Here is a 21,933-nt window from a genome sequence, read left to right on the forward strand (position 1 = left end):
TATTTGTATTCATTTGAGACATATCACTGTTTTTTGAAAAAAAAAAAACAACAAACCCAACTGGTTATTTTATCAATTAAAAGAAGCTGCCCAACTGCAACATTCTGTAGGAATACATTGGAGATAGCAAAGAGTCCTTGTCACGGGACATGTGTGAATATATGTTACTGTGTGTCATTTGACTTTAATTATCTGAATCTTAAATTTTTTAGGATGTCTTGTTTAAGATTCCTTTCTGGTTTTCAGTACTTGTCTGCTTTGAGAACAGACATACAAGGAAAATGAATGAAGAAATCTAAAATCCAGAGTCTGAGGTATACTCTGATGCCTAGGGTATACTTCAACAGATGAATTTTTTTGCAAACCTTAGTGGGACTAATTTATTCTTTCTGGCGAGATGTAAAGAAATGCTTTACCTGAAGAGAAAATATGTTCTTAAAATGTTATATTCTTTCCTAATTTTTGTATTTTAAAGGTTTATTTGTTGTCAAATAATGTGTAACCCCATGCTTTGATAATTAGTACAGTAGATGAGGAGTTGGACACATTGTCATAATGTTTGTTAGATGCATTGCCATGCCCTGATGGTGGGTTTGTGCTTCTGGAGGAGAATGTTTTATTTACTCTCTTGTTCAGAAGGGTATAAAATTTACAGCAGTTGCATTGTGTAGATTAGTTTATGTAAGACAATGTCTTAATCAGCTATCACTGTTAAATTCCTTTCTTCTGTATGGTCTTCTGTTGGTTTTATCCCCCTTTCTAATTGCTTTGGGAACATAAGGGACAGTGAGGTTTGTTGCAGTTATATATACAGTGACTTGTGTTATGCCTGGCCAACATAAACATTCAAAAAGTAAATACAAAAAACTTCTTTAGACAATTCAGACTAGTCTGTTTTTTGAAAAAGTTCCTTCTAACTTAGGCCAATTAATGGTTATTTATTCACTAACATACAAAAATATTTTGGTCGGGGTTTTTTATGTTTTGCTTTCAGATATTATCTTTACCTCCTGCAGTATCACTGTAAAAAAGTTGCCGTTTTTTTGGATCTTATTTAACCTAAATTAATTATTTTTTTTATCAGGGTCAAAAGAGAGAAGATGGAATGGGTAATACACTGCTATACAAAATTGTGTTGCCTAAGAGAAGACTTCTATGTCTGTTGGTCTTGTTTAGAGCCTGTTTCGTTCCCCAGGTGATAATCTAGAACAGTACTTTGTACAGTACATCATCTTCAGTGATGGCTCTCCCATATGGGAGTGATAAATTTAAATTGTACCTTCTTAACCCTTTTAAGCTTTACATGTAATTTGCCAAATTAACTTTTGCAACAATGGTTTATTTTTTATGTATAAAATGTTTCAAACAAGTATATTTTTTCCTTCCAGCATTAAATGTACTGTGAATTATTTCTAAGAATCTTAGCTACATGTTTCATAATTCTCAGCAAAATTTTCTTCAAAGTTTTTATGCCCTATTCTTGCTCAGTCTTCTGGTGGTACAGATTTTCAGTTGTTATACCCCTCTGTGTACCTAGGTACATAAATAATGATTTCGCAAGGGTGGATGCAGAACTTTTATTACCTTCAGAACAGCCTGCATGGTAGATGTGCAGTGGATGACTGGCTTTGAGTTTTCATAAGGCATTAATTGTATAACTGTAATTTTCTGTGCTCAAAGCAGAGTTCACGTTGCAGAGATCTTTTCCATCCTGCTGTTGGTGAGTTTGCATACAGCACAATCAGTAGCAAGTGTTTTCACGGTGATGACGTGATGGAATTCATTTTATGGCCATCAGTTATTACACTTCTTTGGACAGACACATAGAATTAGAATTCCTATTGATCCTGAAAAACTAGGTTTGCATAAGCTTTGGAAAAGTTCCCTTGATAATTATGCTTCCTTTTGTGTAATTTTAGGGTTCTGAACTTTCTTTTGTTTGCAAGAACATTTGCAGTACAGTATTTTGCATGCATCAAACCCCAAGGAGGCTGCTACTTCATTACTGGTGAATTTGACTCCTGTCAGTGCTCCAAATGTTTGAAAACATTAGGCAGACTGAATATATAGCAGATCAGGAGATTGTAGGGTTTCTGGCAGTTTTTTATATCTGCAGAGTGTGAGTGTGCAGTATAATTTCTGTCACTTTTAAGTTGATTTAATTTTGCTTTTCTTTGGTGGTGGTCTTTGCTGGATGCAGAGAGACAATGACATTGTAATAAAGAGATTTGTTGTGTACTTCTCCTTATAGTTTTATTTTCTTTTGAATAAGCATATGGATGATTTTTGTCTTTTTCGGCTTTTGTGACCTGTGATTAAAGACTGAATGTTTGTGTTGGATCCTCTGCATTGTACACCACCTTTTACTAATGGTTTCTAAAAAATGTTAAACACTATGTCAATCCTGCATAACTTTTCTCTACCTTTTATGTAGTTCTGACTACTGGGCATAATCCCCAAATCCTGTCAGCCTGTTAGTACTAGGCATTCTTTGCCCAGATTTATTGTCCCAATACTAGAAACAAATGGTTTGGGGCTGCCTTAATTATTGTTTTGTACTCTCCTTCACCTTTGGGGCTGCCTTAATTATTGTTTTGTACTCTCCTTCACCTTAAAACTGCATTATTTATCAATTAATTCATTGTGGCTAGGAACAGGAGAACAGGACTTAGTTGTTTGTCATTACCACACTGAAATCCATTCTCTGCTTTTGAGCAAGGTATTGTGCCTCCTGATAAATTCTGTCTGTCTTCATTATGAATTATTTTCCTGAGAGCTTTAATAATTCCTTTTCACTTACATCCAAACCCAATTTGTTTAGAAATTGTTCCAAAAACCAAAAGTGTTAAATACATTTATTGACAATACCTCTGTGAGGGAGATTTTACATTCCTGTGTCAAAGGGATGCGTTGAGGATACCTGAAGTGGTACAAGTTCTAACTTCCCTGTCACAATTTCATTCATGCTGTGTGGAACCACATTCAGCATTTTATGTAGAGTGTATATAAGGCTACTGGCTTTTTTTACTTTTTTGGTTTTGTGGACTTGTGGTGTATTCTATGTCAGTGAATAAAGTTTGGCCAGTTTTTGTGTAAACTTTTTTAATGCTTACAGGGAAATTGATGGCCAAGTTAACAGGAGGTCTGGATTTTGTGGTGCAGCTGTTTACTAAAAACAGGTTTGCATGAACCCTTTTTCTTTCAAGGAAAGACTAAAGATGGTGGAGTTGATGGTGGAAGGTGGCTTTTGATGGTGGAGTTGTTTGTACCTTGTCTTAAACTTCAGCTTCTCTTAAATTTCCTTTAAGCTTTTCAGATTTCTTTGTACCTTGTAATAGTTGTTCGTAGCTTTTCTTAAATTTCTTTTAAATGTCAGCTTTTAGCTTTGATTCCCAAACTTTTGTTTTTATAATAAAAACAAATAAATTGTACTGATACATGTATCTTTCAGTGATCCAATGACATTGCATGCTAAGATAAAAGTTTTTAAAAAATATTTTAAAACTGTCCCCTTTTTTTTTTTGGTAGTAACAGGATGAAAGCAAAAATGTAAAAACTGAGTCCTGTGCAAAATCTTGCATCTAAAGCATAAGTTTTTAGAGGGAGCTAGGAATTTATTCTGCATTTCAGATTCCAGTTTGGAATAGTTCCAGTGGTCTATATCAGTCTCTTGGCAGAGGACAAAACACATGGTTACTTTTAATGATTTCACTTCTACCATTTTCTTCCATTTTTAATGCCATCTCCCTTATTTTTACTGTTCGTTTGAATGATAGCACCTGAAAGGTGACCCCCAGTGTTCTTCATCAAGATAAATATTTGTTTCTTTTTTTGAAACATCCAAAGAGAAATGCTTTCACTGTACCCAGAAACTGCTGAATATATTAGGGTAGTATTTGTTTTCATTTGTATTTATTAGCTTGATTACTAGTTAATGTTTGCAATTTCTGTTACAAAATTTTGCTTTGATCTGTTCCATCTTCTGGAATAGAAGTTTTGCTGGAAGACATGGAAATACTTCAACTACTTTTGCAGCTGAATTTGAATATGGGAGGAAAAAATCTCCATTGCAACATTATTTAAATTCCCTAGTTATTTGGTTTTCTCTTCTACTGGATAAAATTTCACATTGATAGTGAAGAGTCCTGACCTGTCTTCAGTGTTTCTTCAAATATATAGAAAACTTTACGTGCTGCTTAATTCCAGGTTTTTTAGTAATACCTTTAGTTTTTATTGATTTTTCTCTACTTCAGTCTCAAAGGTATTTTTAAAGTACTGGTTGGCCTAAGTGATCTGAAAAGGATGCTCAAGGAATCTGGGAGAGGGAAAACGTTTTTGTGTCATTGTCATAAACACGAATCTTAAGTACACAAGAAAGTATTTGAATTACTTTTGCACACCATGCAAGTGGTATGAGTTCTTTTTGGGTTTTGCTTCTGATGACATCCAGAGGAAAGTCCCTTTCTTGACTTTTTAGCTTACTAATTCTTGAATTAGGCTATAGAAGGAAATTTTTTTATATCATTTGAAAAATTAACTGTACCAGACATGAAAGGTGAAATGCAGTATTTGTCAGGTTTTGTTTTGAATCATGTTAGGTGCCAGAAATATTTTAAAATTAAATGGCACATAAGCAGCTGTACTTTCTTTAGATGATGATTTTTGTTTGTAAGTAGTATTTACAACTCAACATTTATGAACACATTTCATTGTAAAAATCTTTCTAATTTAGTCCTCAACTTTTACCATCCATATACTGTTTTGAAATTCTTTTGTTTATGCATGGGTCTAGTAGTTTGAATTTATTTGCTGTTACTTTCAGAGATAGTGTTATAAAATCATTCCTGACATTTATGACTTTGTTACTTTCTTACCTGCCTATTCTTTTCTTGAAGATAAAATACAGAACTGTCACTTAGGGCTGCTGGCATCATTGTAAGGAATGTGGTGTTTCTGTGGTCTCTAGATATTTAACTGAATTTCTCTGGTGTTTTGTTACATTCAGAAAATTGATCTTAGTGTTACAGCCCTTTGCAAAGTAGTCTAAAACCCGAGAACTTTGTCTTACTTTTATTGAACAAACTAAATTTCCATTGATCTCAGTAACTTAAAGCAGAATGGTTCCCCTTCTCCTTGCATATTCCTCTTTCTGGATTTATTTTTGTTTATCAGTGATAACTAATATAAACCTCTGCCTAGTGTCCTTCTCTTTTGCCCAGTGATTAAAGCAGGGTTAGTTCAGCAGTGCAATGAAAAGCCTGAGGGAAGTGGGAAGTTAATTAGGAATTTGTATTTGCTTTCTAACTATTTGTCTAAGTTCTGGTCATGTCAGTTACTCTGTGGGGCTAGTTATATATTGTAGACAGTTTTTCACCTGTTGTCTCAAATTATATTTTCACACCACAAACCCTGAAGCTCAAGTTTTCTGTAAATGAAGTTGAGACCACTGACCATATGATCATTAGAACATGCTAGGTTATTTAAAAATTATTCAAAAGACACATCCTGTCTCAACAGAGCTTCAAGGCACTATAGTTTTAAATTGCTTCAGAATTCACTGTACTTCTTGCAAATAAAAAATTGTATAAAAGGTATTCTTCAGACTAAAATGGAGTATTTTTTCAGTGTCTCTATCCTTTTCCTCTATATCTGTGGTTCAGGTCTTTTTTGATGAGATGTATCAGAGAAGTTCTCAATGGCATCTCTTGCATTAAGAATGCTTTGATTTAATTTGTTTAGGTTATTTTGAACCATGAGACATTATCAGCTGTGCCTTTTTAGACATGGTGCATAGAGGGGTTTGTAGTCAGGTTTACCTATGTTAGGCTTAGAAGGGGCTGAGAATCTGCTTAGTGTATCTCTTATGCTAGCATTAAAATATACCTGAATATCATCTTTGTCCTGACTTAAGTATTATCTTAAAAGAAGTAGGCAACCAGGCTTATGCAATTAGGGTTTCACTGACAGTTGTTGCCTTTTGCTTGCTGCTGTTGTGTTGGCTGTTTTCAACTGAATTTGAAGGATATAGAATTTCGGAGAGTAATTAAGCCCCCCATCTATTTTATGAAAACAAGCAACTGGAGAGATGAAAACTGTTACCTATATATGTGGCCAAATGGATTTCATGGGCATAACTCCAGTGTAGATGGAGCCTGTACAGCCTCTTGCCTCTCAGGAAAGAAGCTGGGCTTCCTAAGTTTCACTGCACACAGAACAAGATTAAAGTGACTGCCTGCCTTTATAGTCTGATTATTTTAGCCTTTAGCCTGTTATTTTAGTCTTTTTTTCTTGCTCAGTGGTATTAAACTTCATCTTTCACTGATAGGAGGTATTTATATTAATACAACTGTTAAGTCCTTTCTTCTGAAAGCTTACTGCTAACTATAAAAAAGTAAAGAATATTCTTATTTGTTTAGCCAGATTTGTTGGCACTAACCTAAAATTTAGCAGCTAAAAGTAAAAGAGCATTTAGTCTGATGCCAAATAGTAGGTTGTATTATTAGTGGTTAGACTCAGCATGGGAGTTCTTTTAATCCTGGATTGATGCTGAGCAGCCCACACTGGGCTTCAAGAGCCTTTGGGTGTAGTGAGGCAAGGGGCAAGGCGTGTGTGTGTTTTCTTTCTAATAATAATGAAAGGGATTATTTTATCCATCTGTATGAGTGCATGAATTTTTGGGGGTAAAAACTCTGAAATCCAGGAGTGTTTCTCTGTGGAAGCTTTCAATTGTCTTAAACAAGGTAGACAAATGGGATAGAAGGGAAGGTTAGCCTTTTCCTGCAGAAAACATGTATAGTGTAATAAGCTTCTGAGCTGAAGCAGTTGTCAGAACTCTTCTGCTGAGATGATTCATTCTACTGCAGTTTTGTCTTCGAGCATGATGTTGTTAGTAAGCTATCCATCAAAGGCTGAGCTCTGCTGCTATAGCTTTTGTATAAACCTAATGTGAAAAATGATCTGAAAGAATGAACAATATAAAAGAAAAACAAATAAAAAAATGTAATATATAGCATCAAAGCTGGTAATTTAATATGGCAAGATAAAATAGTAAGAGACAGCAGTCCTAGCTACTCATCCAGGCCTACTTCCAATGCAAGTTTTTCCTCCTGCTTGCCTTTTAACCTTGTTTTGAAGATGAGTGTTTTCCAAAACTCTTTTAAGTTTAATCTTTTAAAATTACTCATTACCCAGGCTAACTGATTTTTCTTTAATAGAGTATCTATGTTTCAAATACATAGTTTCCTCCCTAATGTGAGTTTGATGTATTTACTTCTGCAGATTACTTTTTGTCTCTAAATTCATGGAGAAGATGTAGGAGGGATCTTCTTTCTGACATTTTATCAATAAATGCAAAACCATTTACTTGCAAAAGGGGGGAGAAATGTAGTACTTTGTAATACGTTTTTTCTGTACATCTGTCTAGAACTTTAATTGCACATCTAGAAAAAGTACTCAATATTATCTTAAGCCATCTGTTTTTCCAGTGGCTTTACAAGTCACAGTCTCCTTTCCACTTTCAGTTTAGTGTCTGTTTCTTACCAAAGCTGATGATGAATGAGATTCAGGATTAAAATCTAAAAACTTCAAGCTTTTATTTTGACAACTTGATTAAATAAAAAAAATTCCTCCGTGTTGCTGATTGAGAGCATATTTTCAATGAACATGTTTTTTAATATATATTTCTAAATATATGTTGAGTGTTGTGAGAGACCACAAGATGCAATTAATTAATTCATGTTGTCTAAAATATAAAGAATTATTAGTCTTCAGATCAGAATTGGTGTGAGGATACTAGGAAATGCAGATCCTTAGATTCCAAATCTGTATTTTTACTGTGTATGTTAATTGTAGATATTTTAAATTTTTCAGAGGTATGTTTTTTAAAAAATTTTGTCCAATATTTATTTCCAACTTTCTTAATGAATGTCTACTATATGTATCGATATAGCGACAGAATATTAATGCATCAACCACAAAAGTATTGATAGATTTTGAATGGGAAAATTTCAGGGGTTTAGACAAAAGCGATGAGTATCACTGTCAGTTGCTTACTGTATTACTATCTTGTTTGATTATCTGTTTTAACACAATGACAGTGATTGTTTTGTCTTCCCTTTTGGAGACAAGTGGCATAAGACCTCCTGATTTTAGGTGCAAGTAACATAGGTTTTTTCCTCTTACTTTCACAAGATGTTTCCTCAGTATGGTTTTGTTTCAGTCCGTGGAAAACAAGCATTTCCTGTGATTGTTGTTTTCTCAACTAGTATGCCATTATTAACAAATGAGTGCAACTTGTGAGAGTGTTTAAGAATTTTGTAATTATATTTAAAGTACACAGCGTAGAAAAAATGTTATGAGAGTATGAACCTGTAAATCATAGGTGTTGTGAAGTAGCTTTTTTCGCTGGTTAAAAAGGAAGAAACTGTCTTGGGAAAGGGGTAGAGGAGAAGCAGGAAAGGAAATAGATAGTCACGGGAAGTTACAACTAATAGGCTTCTCTACTGTAAATCACACTATAGCTTATTTCCTGGTAAAGCACCCATTCTTTCAAAAACCTGTATTTGACATTTGGTGACAAAAGTGGAATGTTCACTGAAAATGTGGAGGTAAATGTATTCTCTTGCTTCTTCTAGAATACTTTGTCCTGATTAGAAAACAATTTTTTTCAGGTTTGAAACAGTTTTGTCTGTTCTTGATGCACGCATAAATGCTGAATTGCATCATCTGTTAAGGAGAAGGAGTTGTTATGATATAGCATACGTATTGTGAAACAGTGTATATGGTAGGTGGCTCAGGACTGACTGAAGCATGCTTTAGTCTGTGGAGAGTGAATGGCATAATTTTATCTGGCCCACTGTTAGTTCAGTCTTTTTTAAAATTTATTTTTCCTATAATCAATTTTGTTTTCAGAGTTCAGAATCTAACTGCAGTCTGCAAGTGCATTTATAACAAGTTTTTTGTTATAAATGAGTGTTTTGTAAGGAAAAGGCCAACATTCTGCCTTATCTAAGATATTATTTGATTCTTTTTTAGCCTCTAATTTAATGACAAATCACTACTTTGTAGTGATGGCAAATGGAGTGTTTTGCAATCTCTTGAAAACAGAGAAAATATTTCTCTTAGTTTTATAGCCTTTGCATTCTCAATTGCATAACTACTAGAAGTTGAAGGTGGCCTGGTATGAAGGAAAAAAGATACTATTGCTGTTGACTAATTTCTTAGCTCTCTGGTACATGGATATTGTGGGTTATCTGTCACTTTCTGTACTTCAAAATCCTCTCCTTTGAGGAATGTCACTATATGTCTCTGATGCCTTTAAAGTGTGTTCTAACTGAGTGGTATTGGCAAATTTTTCTCCTTTACTGTTGCCAAAAGGATTTTGAATAGCATTGATGAAAATGGAACACTTAATTGTTACTCACTGTGCTATAAATTGGCAAAGCTCTGCTAAGCAATGGATGTTTTAATACCTAAAGCCTTAAGAAGTGTTGGTTATTTTTGCAATAGTGCATCTAGAAATTATGTGGCTAGCTATAAATGTGTAATATTTGTACATATTATAAATAGGTGGTGGCCTAATTTCTAATCAGGTTGTTTGCTTTAGATAAGCATACATATTAATATTACCCTTCTATATGATGATAATAAAATTCTTTGGTTTTCGTCTTTTAAGGAGTCTTAAACAGTGTAAAATATCTCCTGTAGTTCTAGATGTAGTATTTCTAATTTTATTTTTATTTCTGCTTTTCTCCAACAGGAAGGAACTTGAGACCTTCAAAGGTAAATCCTGTTTTTAATTTTCTACTTGAATGTTTGCAAGAGTTACAGTAATTTGTGTTAAGTGTAACTAGTAAGGAACTGTTCCAGTTCTACATTTGATAATGTTACTTTTATGTCAATCCAGCAGGCTGTTTGTTTTGCAGTTTACCTGTTCTTGCTACTGGTTTCTTTGGGAGAGTCATAAGTGTAGGAAGAACACAGATGGTTCTGTTGTCTTAGCTAGGTTCTGTATCTAATTCAAGCCTTTCCTTTGGTGTTCAGTTTTGGAAGTTAAGGGCTTTTCTTCAACTAGTTGATGTCTTTCCTAGCATGAGTGTGTTTTTGACATGTTGCAGGCTGTTACTTGTTAGACTTTTGTCTAGCTATTTCTAGGAAAAATTAATGGTATTATGTTACATCAGACAAATGCCATTTTTGTAGTTCATCTTGTTGGATATACATGATAATATATACAAGTATCTGTCCTAAATAATATGCAATGGCTAGAAACTCTGACATGTATTATTGCTTTGTCTGTGGTGCATAGATGGAACACATTACCATTTTCAGTAGATCTTAAATTCAGGCTTACTCTACCTATTAATGTTAATGTTTGATCAGCTTGACAATTGCTATTATCTTTTGCTTTGAATAAGGTGTGACTGTGGCTTTATTTATGAGAATGAAGTCAAGTACACTGACTTCTGTCAATTAATTGTCTCTTAGAAATTACCATCCCTTCTTTCAATTTTATCAACTGCATTCCTCTTTGCCTTTTCAGTTCGTTAGTATCTCATCTTGACATAATGCTAAAAAAAGAAAGTAATAAAGCTAACGTTAACAGACAAGCAACACAGATTATGTGAAATGTCACTTCATCTGTAGCTTGCCATAACAACCCTTTTTTTGATTGATTTGACAACTTTCAACACAGACTAACACAGTCCAAAGATAATGGTAAGCTTATTCAATTTCAGAGAAGGCAGCTACTTTATGGTACCTGAAGCTTGTGAGGGTAGTGAATTCTGGGTTTTTTGTTTGTATTGATTGGGTGTTTTAAGTGAGTTTCTGGAAGCCAGGAGGGTGGTTTACAAAGTTATTTCTCTTTTGGCTTCTTCCTTTTCCAATAGAGATTGTAACTTTATTTGACAGTAAATATTTTACAAAGACAACTATTCTCATGGAAGAGGAAGGTGTTAGCTGTGTGTTGACCTTGAAATTTATAGCAAACAAACTTGTTCTGTAATAGATAGAGGCATACAGATTTCCAATACTTGCTGAATACTAGTTCCAATAGTAGTTTTGAGTAGACAAGGCTTGTCTTGGTAGCCAAGGGAAGGTTTTTAGTTTACTACAAAGAGGGAAAATTACAAACAGATGCCAAGAAAAAGGCCAGGCTTTGTAGGTTTCTTTACTGAAGAGTTCAGTAAAGACTGACTAGACTGTGTCTGTGGGAAAGGAGTAGGATCTTGTGCTGTAACAAGGAAAGGCCAGGTCTGCTGGACATTTTCAAAAAATCTTTTTTATTCTACAATTCTTGAAAGAATTTGCAGAAGCTATGGAAGGCTGGAGAAGCGCAGTGCCGGATCTTTAAAAATGGGTATTAGGTATCAGTCAGCCTAATTTCTGTGGTTTTTTGTACAATGAACTGATGGGCAAGTTTGGACCTGGCAGAAGAAAGAATAATAGCTAGCAGACTTTCGAGAACAGTCGTATCAAGCAAGTCTAAATTCTTTCTATAAGATGACAACAGCATGCTTTAAAATAAAAGGTAGGTACCCTATTTTGACTTTGGCAATTTCACTGTTTTGACTGACATTTTCCCAGGAAACTGAGATTAAACTACTAAAAAGCAGGTGTGTGGCTGATTGGAAATACATACTTGGAGGAAATGTTTTTGTGGTTTGTTTCTTACTAAGTTGTTCTTTCTCAGGTCTGAAATTTTGTTGCTCACCTGGATTATGAAATAGAGGTGTTTATTAGATTGACTTCAGTCAGCCTTTTTCTGGCCTTTGGAACCTTCAGCCAATTTCTGAGTATCTATCATATATTTAATTTGATTAGAAACAGGAAGAGTAAGAGTTTACGTAGTGACAGATGTTTTAGTTCTACAGCAGCTTTGGCCAATCTAACTGATGGCTCCTTCTTGCATTTTTCTGTTTTAAGCTCCTTCCAAGGCTCACCAGATTTGTGCAGAAAATGACCTGTCACTTGCTTTGGTTTAGTTTCAGTTGTTGGAACATGCTGAAATAACTCAGTAGATGGGCTGTGGAAATCCTGGCACAGAAGAATGAAAAGACCTCAGCAAGGGCAGGCAGCCTGTCTAGGTTAACAGTGTAACACAGTCATCTAAAAAGCAAATACTTCTGGTGGTACATTACCCAACACATTTTAAGGTAAAGGTGAGGAAGTATTAGCACCATTATAAGCAAGATAAGATCATAAAAGCTTTACATAACTCTGGTTTGCTGTATTCAAGAAATGTTGATTCCAACTGAAACATGTTAAGTAGTTGGGTAGATGATTCTTTACATTTTTATATTGAAGGTATAGACTATATCCTCAATTAATTCATCCTTGCATAACTGTCCAAAGTGAAATGTGTTCATAAACATTCAGTTTATAAAATACCCAATATAGGGGCTAAGAAGGAAGAACTATTTACAATACTTCTATATACACTTGCATCTTTCAGTGCATGTGCAGTAGAAACCACTGTATATTAAATTGTGTTTTAATGTAAAAGAACAGAAATGTCAGTTTTCATAATAGTAACTTGTTATTTGTGAATTTAAATACCATATGCCAAAAGGTATTGGCTTCCAGACTAAGGATAGTAAATGTCTTGCATAAAAATATATTTCATAAATATATAACTTCATTCTATCTGAATCTTCAGAAATTGGGTGCCACAAAACCACTTCTAAAATATGCTTACTAGAGGGGGTGAAAAGAGGGTTGTATATACCTTTTTCAGTGTCCAGATGTAACTCATACACCAGTGCTGAGTTCTCATGCCTTTCTTGGGATACAAAGTAAGTTTTACTGGAATTAAGAAACTGAATGTATAGTCTGAGGGTCAAAATAGCACAGCACTGGACACTTGAATTCAGTGATGCATCCCATTGATTTCATAATGAATGCAGAAAAAGTACTAATTGTATATTGGCACTGACCATGAGAATCCAGATCTGGGTCACAAGGCAGGTGGGCAGCTTCACAGGTTTCTTGGATCTGTTTTAAAACTTCACTTCCCTTGGAGTTTTGTGTATGTATAAATATAGATAGATACACAGGTGTAGTCTGGATGGGACCACTGTAATTTGAAATCCTCAAATGTATATAACCTTATAAACATTTTAAGTGTCCTTGTATACCTAATATTTACTAAAGACTTATTTTAATATTGAAACAATCAACAGTCACATAACCAAGAAACAGAATTGTTTCTAGCTTCACTTAGATCTTCCTACAGTGTGCACTAAGGTACAAAGTGGTATTTCATTGGCCTATTAAGTATGTTCTTTGAGGATACCAGGTGTCATCAAGAAGGGGCTCAAACTCAGTGTGTATACCTGTTTGCAGCGTTGAGAATCCACTAAAACTCTTGCTTATTGATGTATTTAAGTAGCATGAAGTAAGGACATAATACTATTTTAAGAAATGGTGAATTATTTTTGTATTTGTCAGTGGAGATACTGTTTTAGAATTTGTTCCTGCCTTTTTCACATTTGTATTACATATTGTACGCTCTTTCATCATGAAAAATAGCTTTAATTTTTTCATCCTTTTGCTCTAGGAATATTTACAGAGCCAGGCATTTTCCTTTGTTGTTTGCTGTACCTATAGCACACAGTTGCAGGACAAACCTCTCCACTCTTTTCTTTTAACCTCAAGGGTTTTCTATTACAGTGTAAGAATAACATATTATTTAACAATCTATCATGCTGAGAAAGTGAAGGTTAGAAGCTTTCCTACTTTATATTAAGCATATCTCTTTGAAGAAGGCAGGGAGTGAGCATGTGGTGCCCCTGTTGATACGGCTACAGCGCTGACATTTGTGTACCCAAAATGTGAGTGTGCACTAGGACAAAGCATCTCAAAAGTTGTCCAGTTTGGTTTTTTAGTAATAGAGCTTTGCTGTAAAAGATGATGGATTTATGAATAAAAGCACCGGCTATACCATATGAAGTGGCCTTCAAGTTTCTTCCTAGTGCGCATCAACTTCAGTGTTTGGAGAACCGCTTGCAGGAGCTAGCTGGCTGATGCTCTGTACTGTCCTGTCCTGGCTGAGACTTATAAATCTGCCAAAAAAATGCCAGTGTTTTATTATGGATCTCGGCACTTTCTTGCAATAGTAGAATTTATTTTAGTCTGTATTTGTGTAAATGTGTGTTTGGTTTTAGTATTTGATGGATTGTACTCTTCCATGGTTTAGAAAAGGGTGTGTTACCATTTTCATTTTTACATCTGAGAAATTAGATCGCAAATATGTGGTTGTTTTCTCCTGATAAATGAAACCTAGTCTATTCATGACTGTGATGAGATTAGAAATTGTTCCATCATCCTTCTAGGCACATGGTCCAACTTTTTTTTTTTTAAGTTAACCTTACTTCTGTACCAGTGCAGCCAGGACTGTGTAGTAAATATTTACAGAATGCTATTAATCTCTTTACAAGATGGAAGAATGAAGCAGAGCAGTGAGGTAGATAATAGAAAAAAAATTAAAGTTATAGAAGTAGTAGAATTTCACAATGGTAGTAACATGCGCTGTTGAGTTTACTTCAGACTTTATCCAAATGGGAACTGTATACATTATAGATTTAAAAATTACTTCTGAAAGTCCCTTTTTATTTAAAAAAAAAAAAGGTTAGGATTAAATGTTTTGAGGTTGTTTCTGGAAAGAAACTAAAGCAATAGAGACCGTTTAGAAATCGGCAACACAGCACTTTTGGACAATGAAAGGTGGCAGAAACTTTGTAAGGGCAGATACGCACATGGCTTTAGCTACTGAGTCATGCATATTTCTAAGCTTTAACAGGATTAGTTTCATTCATGCTCAGGGAAATGGGTCTTATCACCATTTTCAGCACTTGTATTTACAATACAACAAAATATGTTTTCATCAGAGATCTCTACCAAAGAAGTCCTGATGAGTTTTAAGAGCTTTATCAAAATACTCTTTTTGAGAATGAGGCTGCTGAAGTAAAGAGGTGTTTTTTCTTGCTTTTCTCTTCTAGGCTTAAATCATTGGGTCACACTTGATATGCAGATCTTTTGTCATACCTCTTCATGCATCTAAGATGCTTCTGTTGAAATTGCAGTTTTCCAGTCCTTTAGCCTGTAGCTTAAATATGTTTGTATCTAAACTTTAATTTTCTGGCTTTCACTGTCCCCTTTTCTGAGAGCACATGATATTTGGAGCAGTCTGTTGACTCCATCCCTTTGTTCTCATTTTTTTGAAATCTACTTGCCTCAACAAATAGTGTGTCAAACTGATATTTTTTATTTCCAGTCTAGGTATCCTCTTTATTGTGCTGTATTCTGATGGCTGTCAAAATAAACAACTTTTTCCTAATCTTCATATTGTCTTCCAGATGCATGGGTAATATGCAGTGGAGAACTTTACAGCTCATGGTTGACAAAGCTCATACATTCATATGATGTAGCTGTTTTAGAAGTTGTGCTGTAATTTAGAGCACACAATCCTGTACGTTTCTTCTGAGCAAGAGTAGATAACATTGTGATAGAAAATCATACCAGCCACATGGAGTTTTTAATATTTCCAAAAGTACGACCCTAGAGTCTGTAGGAACATTCATGGTGTTTCATTACTGTGAAATTGTGTCCATAACTGAGTTAATAATGAGAGTTCTAATTTAATGTTGTATTTTGTGATTTTGCATTTCAATGCAAATAGGGGAATAGGGGAGAGGAGAGGGTGTCTTTGGTTGTTTGGGTGCCTTTTCCAAAACATTTTGTGGGAGATAAACTTGCAACAGAAGTACTGGCTTTGCTGATTGTTTTCGAATTTGTTTAGGTGACCATGGTAAAAAAACTTGAATATAAAACTTGACCTTGTAGGACAGATACAAAAGAAGACAACTCTTATTTTGGCATACCAGAAAACAGTTGGGAAAACAATTGCTTAATTCTGTTGTAGTAAAGCTAAGATGGAGTTAAAATTTCAAAGATACTAAAGTTTCGGAGTTTTTCGTCATTATTTTGCTATGAGCTGAAAATATTCTTATAGCTTTCTAGTTGATAATGTGTGTTACCAGCTTCTTTCCAATCCAGACTATGGGAAGAAAACCTTGCAACTTTGGATGTCCTTATTGTTTGTGGCAAGAACTGACCAAGACTCCCATATATGATAACTATTCTCTTGAGAATGGAAGGATTTGAAACTTGGGCACTTCTAGTCAAACTTTGAGTGAAAGGCAAATAAGTTTAACTGCTGAATTCTTCCATTATAGTGTAATAGGATGAGACAGATGGAGAAGAAAAACAGTTGATAAATAGTCCTTATAGCTACTGTGCTTTTGATTTTGCTTTTTGTGTTTTCAGGTTTGCAGACTCTCACATCTGTTTAATTCTCAAGACACATTTTAAAAGTTTCTAGATCTGAATCTACTTGTACCTTCTGTTCTCTTTTTTGCCTTCCTTGAAATAGATATGGACTTCAAGTCAGCCTTTTGAAAAAAAAAAATTTTTTTAAATCCTTTTAAATAGAGAGATTTAAGGATAATTCACTCTTGGTCATTCACTGATTTCAGTCCTCCCCAGTAAATAATCGAATTTTTCTACATCGGGACAGATATCACCAGCACTGAGAAGTAAAAGCTTTCAAATGTGTATTTCTGTAGCCCACAGGAGGATGGTGCTGACTTGGCACATCTGATTCTGTTTGGCTGAGTTATCAGACTTAATGACATACTTTCAGAACTTGTTCTATATATGAATACATACCCACAACAGTGGAAGTTTTCAGTTTTCCGTCTTGACAGAGACTGGATGTGTTAGCACACAGAAGTGATTGCTTGCCTCTTGCTGGCCCCCTAAACATGACTGTTTTTTTCTATTGGCAAAACTATTCTATTGGACATTAGGTGTAATTGAAAATTTATTAGCTACCTTTGACAAGACAAAACATTTGCTGGATTAAGTGTTACATCAGGTGAGGCAAACTGTAATGAGTAGTATTTTGTGTATGCATTATTTTACAGATGACTGGAAATTAAGTTGTTACATAACAGGTTAATGTCTACAAGTGTCAAGTCTGGACAGTCAGGTTTTTTCTAGACAAGAAATAGAATTTACATTTCAATGGAAGGGTAAAAATAAGGCATGTTAAGTGTATTTAAAATGTAGAAAAAAAATTCTCTATAATTTTATCTTGAATCAGTACATCAGAATGCTATTTCCCATTGTGCTTTGCCAAAAGGTGTGTTGCACTGTCAACTGGATTAGTAATCTCTTATAGGAAATTATCTCCCCTGTGCCCATTTTTTATTAGTTTTCAACTGGTGAGAAAAAAACAGGGATTCTTTGATAGTGTCAATACAGGCTTGGGTGGATCTTGGTCAGTCATAAAATGGCATACATTTCTAAGGTACTTACATATGTTGGAAATGGGTCTGAATTTTCTAAGATGTAAACTAGAAGTAGAGTTGCTAAAGGAAATCTAAATTTTATAAAGGAATGCTATAGAGATACCAGATTATTTATGGACAAATCAGATAATCAGATTTCCTTGGAACAAATATTGTATGCCTTGCAGCTCAGCTGATCAAAGAGTTTTTGATTTTGTCACTTCTTTCACCCCAAACCTCTTCTGATTTAATACATTAAATGCTTTTTTAACTTTTTGCTTGTTGTGTGTTTTGGCTATAATGTAACTTTTTATGTTACAAATTTAGTAGTGCTGTTTATTTGCTTGTAGTCTCTTTGTTCAACTGGATTTCAGGATTTTATACGGTGGCTGTCAGCTGAAAGTTGTATTTGTACAATGAGTTAATATAACCCACAGGATACTTCTGAAACCTTGCGTTTATCAGGTTTTTTCAATGCTAATTTTGACTGGGGGAGAGTGGAGGTTAGAAAACTTTTTAAAAATTCTGCTTCATCTGCATGTGTTTTTAGAGAATCTTGTGGGGTTTTTAATGTTGGCACCCTTATACTCTTTCATCCTGTCTTATGTTGCTTTGTATTTTGAGGGAGCTAGTTTATTCTCCCAACAAATTTTAATATTGATGTATTTATGTGTCTTTCTCTTTTTCCTGGAGTCTTACTCTTTCTGCATTCTAGCGTTGCACTGAGTCAAAAGCCCTTTCTGAGGTCAGATGTATCAGAACAATTTTGGCATCACTGCAGCTAAAAATAAGATGGCTCTTGGGCGTGCAGGTACAACTCCTGTTGGCTGCAATAGAAGTTGGCCCTGTGCTGGATCAGCCTTGCAAAGTCCTGGTTTTGTAAGGAGTGGTGGAGGCCAGTGTAACAATAGAGGTTTTCTGTGGCTATTGCCAGGGTGAATAGCTAACTGTGTAGATAATAGAAGAAAATTTCATGGGGATATAAATCCTGTCATACTCAGTTTATGTAAAAAAGAAAACATTTTAAGGTGTAATATTTTAATTGTCCATAATGCTTAAATGGCTGATATAGAAAAAATAGAAGCCTGTTTTGTCTACAGCTCTAACTTAAATTCATCCTTTAAGTACCAAAGTCCAGACTGAGAGCGGGATTATCTCACGATTATTATTATTCTTTTAATCTTTCCCATAGATATTTTTGGTGTTATTTTTCACCAGTGAAATAAAACTGAGTTTGTAGGCCCATACATTCTTGGTAATTTTTCCTCTAATGATGATGATTGGAGAAATATTTGTTATATAATTCCCCTTTGTCTGTACAATTATCATCAAGAAGCTTTCTAAAACGTGATCTTTTTAAGGAAAGGAAAGGAACTGTTATGGCTATCGTGGTTTCCAGCAGCACTGCACCCCACCTAAACTGAGGAGGCAGTGTGTGCTAGCATTCTCAATTCTGAGCAATGCCTTACAGTTTTTGAAACATAAATGCACTGTTGTGTAACTGCAGCATCACCATAACCAAAGGTTCTCGGTCATATGCTGTTTCTGTAATTTTTTTTAACTGCATAACCGTTTTTGAATTTTTGATGAAAATGTAGTCTGGATATGCAGTACACAAATTCAGTTTTCGGTAGAGAAGACTGCTCCTCATTTATTTAAAAATCACATCTAAGATTTTTAATATTTTATGTGTGAAGTAGTAGTATGTAATCTGGTTTGTGGGGTATGTGAGCTAAGCCATGTTAAGGAGAAGTACTTTTAGGGGAGAGCCTTATGAACATTGCCTAATAAAAAAAGGATTCAGAACCCTTCTGCAACTTTTTCCTTGATTCTAAATCATTCTTAAACGCTTCCAGCTCTCTGCCAAATAAACACATGCTGTAACTGCATGTCATCAGATTATAACCTGCCGGGAAGATTTTTCTCTTTGTAGCACCCCTTTATTTAGCAGCATGTGGTACCTTCCCAAATACATGCGTGTGTTTCTGGTACAGCCCAGCTGCTGGGAGCTTGTGTTCAGGTTCTGGAGAGTCGCTGAGTTGAAGTATCCATGTGTATGCATCTGTGTGTGAGTGACCCACTGAAAACTGGCAGTCGCGGTATTACTGCTTTGAAAAAGCACGCTTCTAGCATCGGCCTTTGTTCTACATCAATGAAGATGCACATCAGTGGAGCTGCTTGGTAACTGGAGCTTTCACTTGACCAGTACTGTGTTTCTTTTTACTTGCTTATTTCTTACTGCCATGTCATCTCCTGGAGCCACTGAGAACACTCAGAAGAATTCATGTAGGTGGAACTTTATTATCATCTTTATTATTTGTCAGCTTCATTTGCCAAGCTAATGCAAAATGAAATTAAATTTAGCTGAATTAATTTCCTCGGTTACCACCATTGCCTGATTTGTAAAGGGTGTGCTATGAATGGGAGGTTAATTATCAACTTGATTTAGCAAATTTGAAAGAAATAGTGAGTTAATGTCTATTTTGTCAGGGCTTTTGTTTATTGCTTTGCTTTTGTCACTTTGCATTATTGTCAAGGTAATATTAATTGGAATTAGTAAAAGAATACAAATATACAGATACCTTGTTAGCTAAAATTCAAGCAGACTTGTTTAAGGGTGGGGTGATACTAAAGGATGAGGGGAGACAGAATTATTATCTGAAGATAAAAAATTAAAGCAATGAATTCATTAGTATCGATGCAGTTATGCTAATTCTTGGTTTCCTTTAGATAAAACAATTAAATGATAAAAATATATATTTTTAAATGAAGCAAGTGATGTTATTTACATCAATATGAGCACCATATATCATATGAAATAGTGTTTTTCATAATGCAATTAATAACAGTTTCATATTGTTAATTTGTAACTAATGATGCTTAGAACTGTGCATTAATTGAAATAGAAATAAGTAGTGGATTTCTACTTCGATTCTTTTTATGCTCTTTTATATAACCACTGGAAGAGGTTTTTTCTGTTACCATTCACATGGATTTTTTTTCTTCAGTTGATGTCCAGGACAAAAAAATAGAGTAAATTGAACTGTTATATTATTTTAATAACCTGTTGGAGCATGCCTTTATCAAGGCTCTACCCATGAGTTGTAATTCTGACCACTAAATTTGATATTCATGTTAAATAACAATGTAAAGTTGAATAATTTGTTTTAAACAATTCATCTGATATGGGAGAACTCTTTACATTTGTATGGATTGGAAATACTTCATTTATCAAAATAGTTGTTTTCCATAAATCTAGACAGAACGGTTGACTGTTTAATTAAAGATGGCAAAATTTACCCTCTGTTCTGCTAAATGTGGTGTGACCACTTTGCACTCAAATTGTCAGTTTTGCAAGCAATGCTACTAGTCTAATCCATTTTGTATCCTTAACTACTTTGTACATACTGACAGAAGTTGTCTTTTTTTTCTTATTGTTTCCTGAAACTGAAAAGGAAGTATGGTGAATTGGGGGCGCAGCTGTGAATCTTTTTTTTTTTTTTTTTTTTTTTTTTTTTTCTTATTTGCAATTGTATTCTGGGCAGTAGAATAGCTATTTTGGGGAGGGGAATGCAGGGGCCAACCTTGAAATTATACTTCTATAGGGATTAGAATATGGAATTGGAGAATATTTCTGAAATGTGAGCTTTAGCAATATCAGTCCTCTAGCTACCACTGGGAAGAGGCAGCAGTAAGTAGAAGCTTCAGTATCAACTTTAATATTGGAAAAGTTTGCACCTCTATGGTAACCAGGATTATTCTAATTTTTTTTATGACATTTTCTTCTATAACTTGGTGACAGAAAAAAGTAATGCAAAACTAAATAAGGCTTATTATATATCGCTTTGCTCAGCATCTCTGTAGGCTGAGATTAATGAGAAATTAAGAAATACTCATCTACCTGCTTTTAAAAAGATTACTTCTCTGAAGTATCAGATGTAATACTTTTTTGGGGTCCTGAAAGACCAAATGGTGTAGGTGTTTGTGGCTGCTTCTTGGTGCAATTTAATTTTTAAACAGTTTTATAATGACAGTATTCTTTCTTTTGGCATACTTCCATGTTATATATTAGAAATGCAAATGTAAGTACAGACATTTAATTGGTTTGAGTTGTAGCTAAATAAACGTACAATAATAGATTATATGGCTTTTATATTTTTCCACATGGCACTTGCCTTCTACGGTGGTACTGTAAATATACTATTCTGGTCCTTACAGTGTGCAGAAAGAATAGAATTGTTTTAAAAGCTGCAGTAGAAATAATGTATTCCTTTTTTTATAGCATGTCCTTACATAAATCTCAGTCCTGTCTTTCACAGCAGTGTGTTACTAAACTACTTGTTCTGCTCAGGTTTTAATGATGCAGATGGAAAGGGCGGTGGATGGCTGATATGTGCATATGGGCATGTAAGAATTCTGAATGTTTCTCAGCTCCTGGTCAGTAGGTGGAACAAAAATGTGGATATTCTGGAAAACAATTCTGCCCATTTTATTTACGAGTGTTATGTATGCCATGTTAAATTGTATTAAGGCATTAGAGCTGAAACTGTACAAACATAATTCTTCAGTATTGTGGCTAGTG

General features: G+C 34.6%; 1 protein-coding gene across 4 annotated transcripts in view; it reads left to right on the top strand.

Annotated features, from left to right (window-relative positions):
• DTNBP1 (dystrobrevin binding protein 1) overlaps positions 1-21,933 on the top strand; it is a 69,299-nt gene that overhangs the window by 19,981 nt on the left and 27,385 nt on the right. For all 4 annotated transcript variants that reach the window (XM_074899721.1, XM_074899722.1, XM_074899723.1 and 1 more), the window contains one exon: positions 9,758-9,780. In XM_074899721.1, the coding sequence (XP_074755822.1) occupies positions 9,758-9,780 (23 nt within the window). The remainder of the gene's footprint in view (positions 1-9,757; positions 9,781-21,933) is intronic.

The sequence above is a fragment of the Athene noctua genome, chromosome 2 (assembly GCF_965140245.1).
Source record: "Athene noctua chromosome 2, bAthNoc1.hap1.1, whole genome shotgun sequence".
NCBI classification, from domain to species: domain Eukaryota; kingdom Metazoa; phylum Chordata; class Aves; order Strigiformes; family Strigidae; genus Athene; species Athene noctua.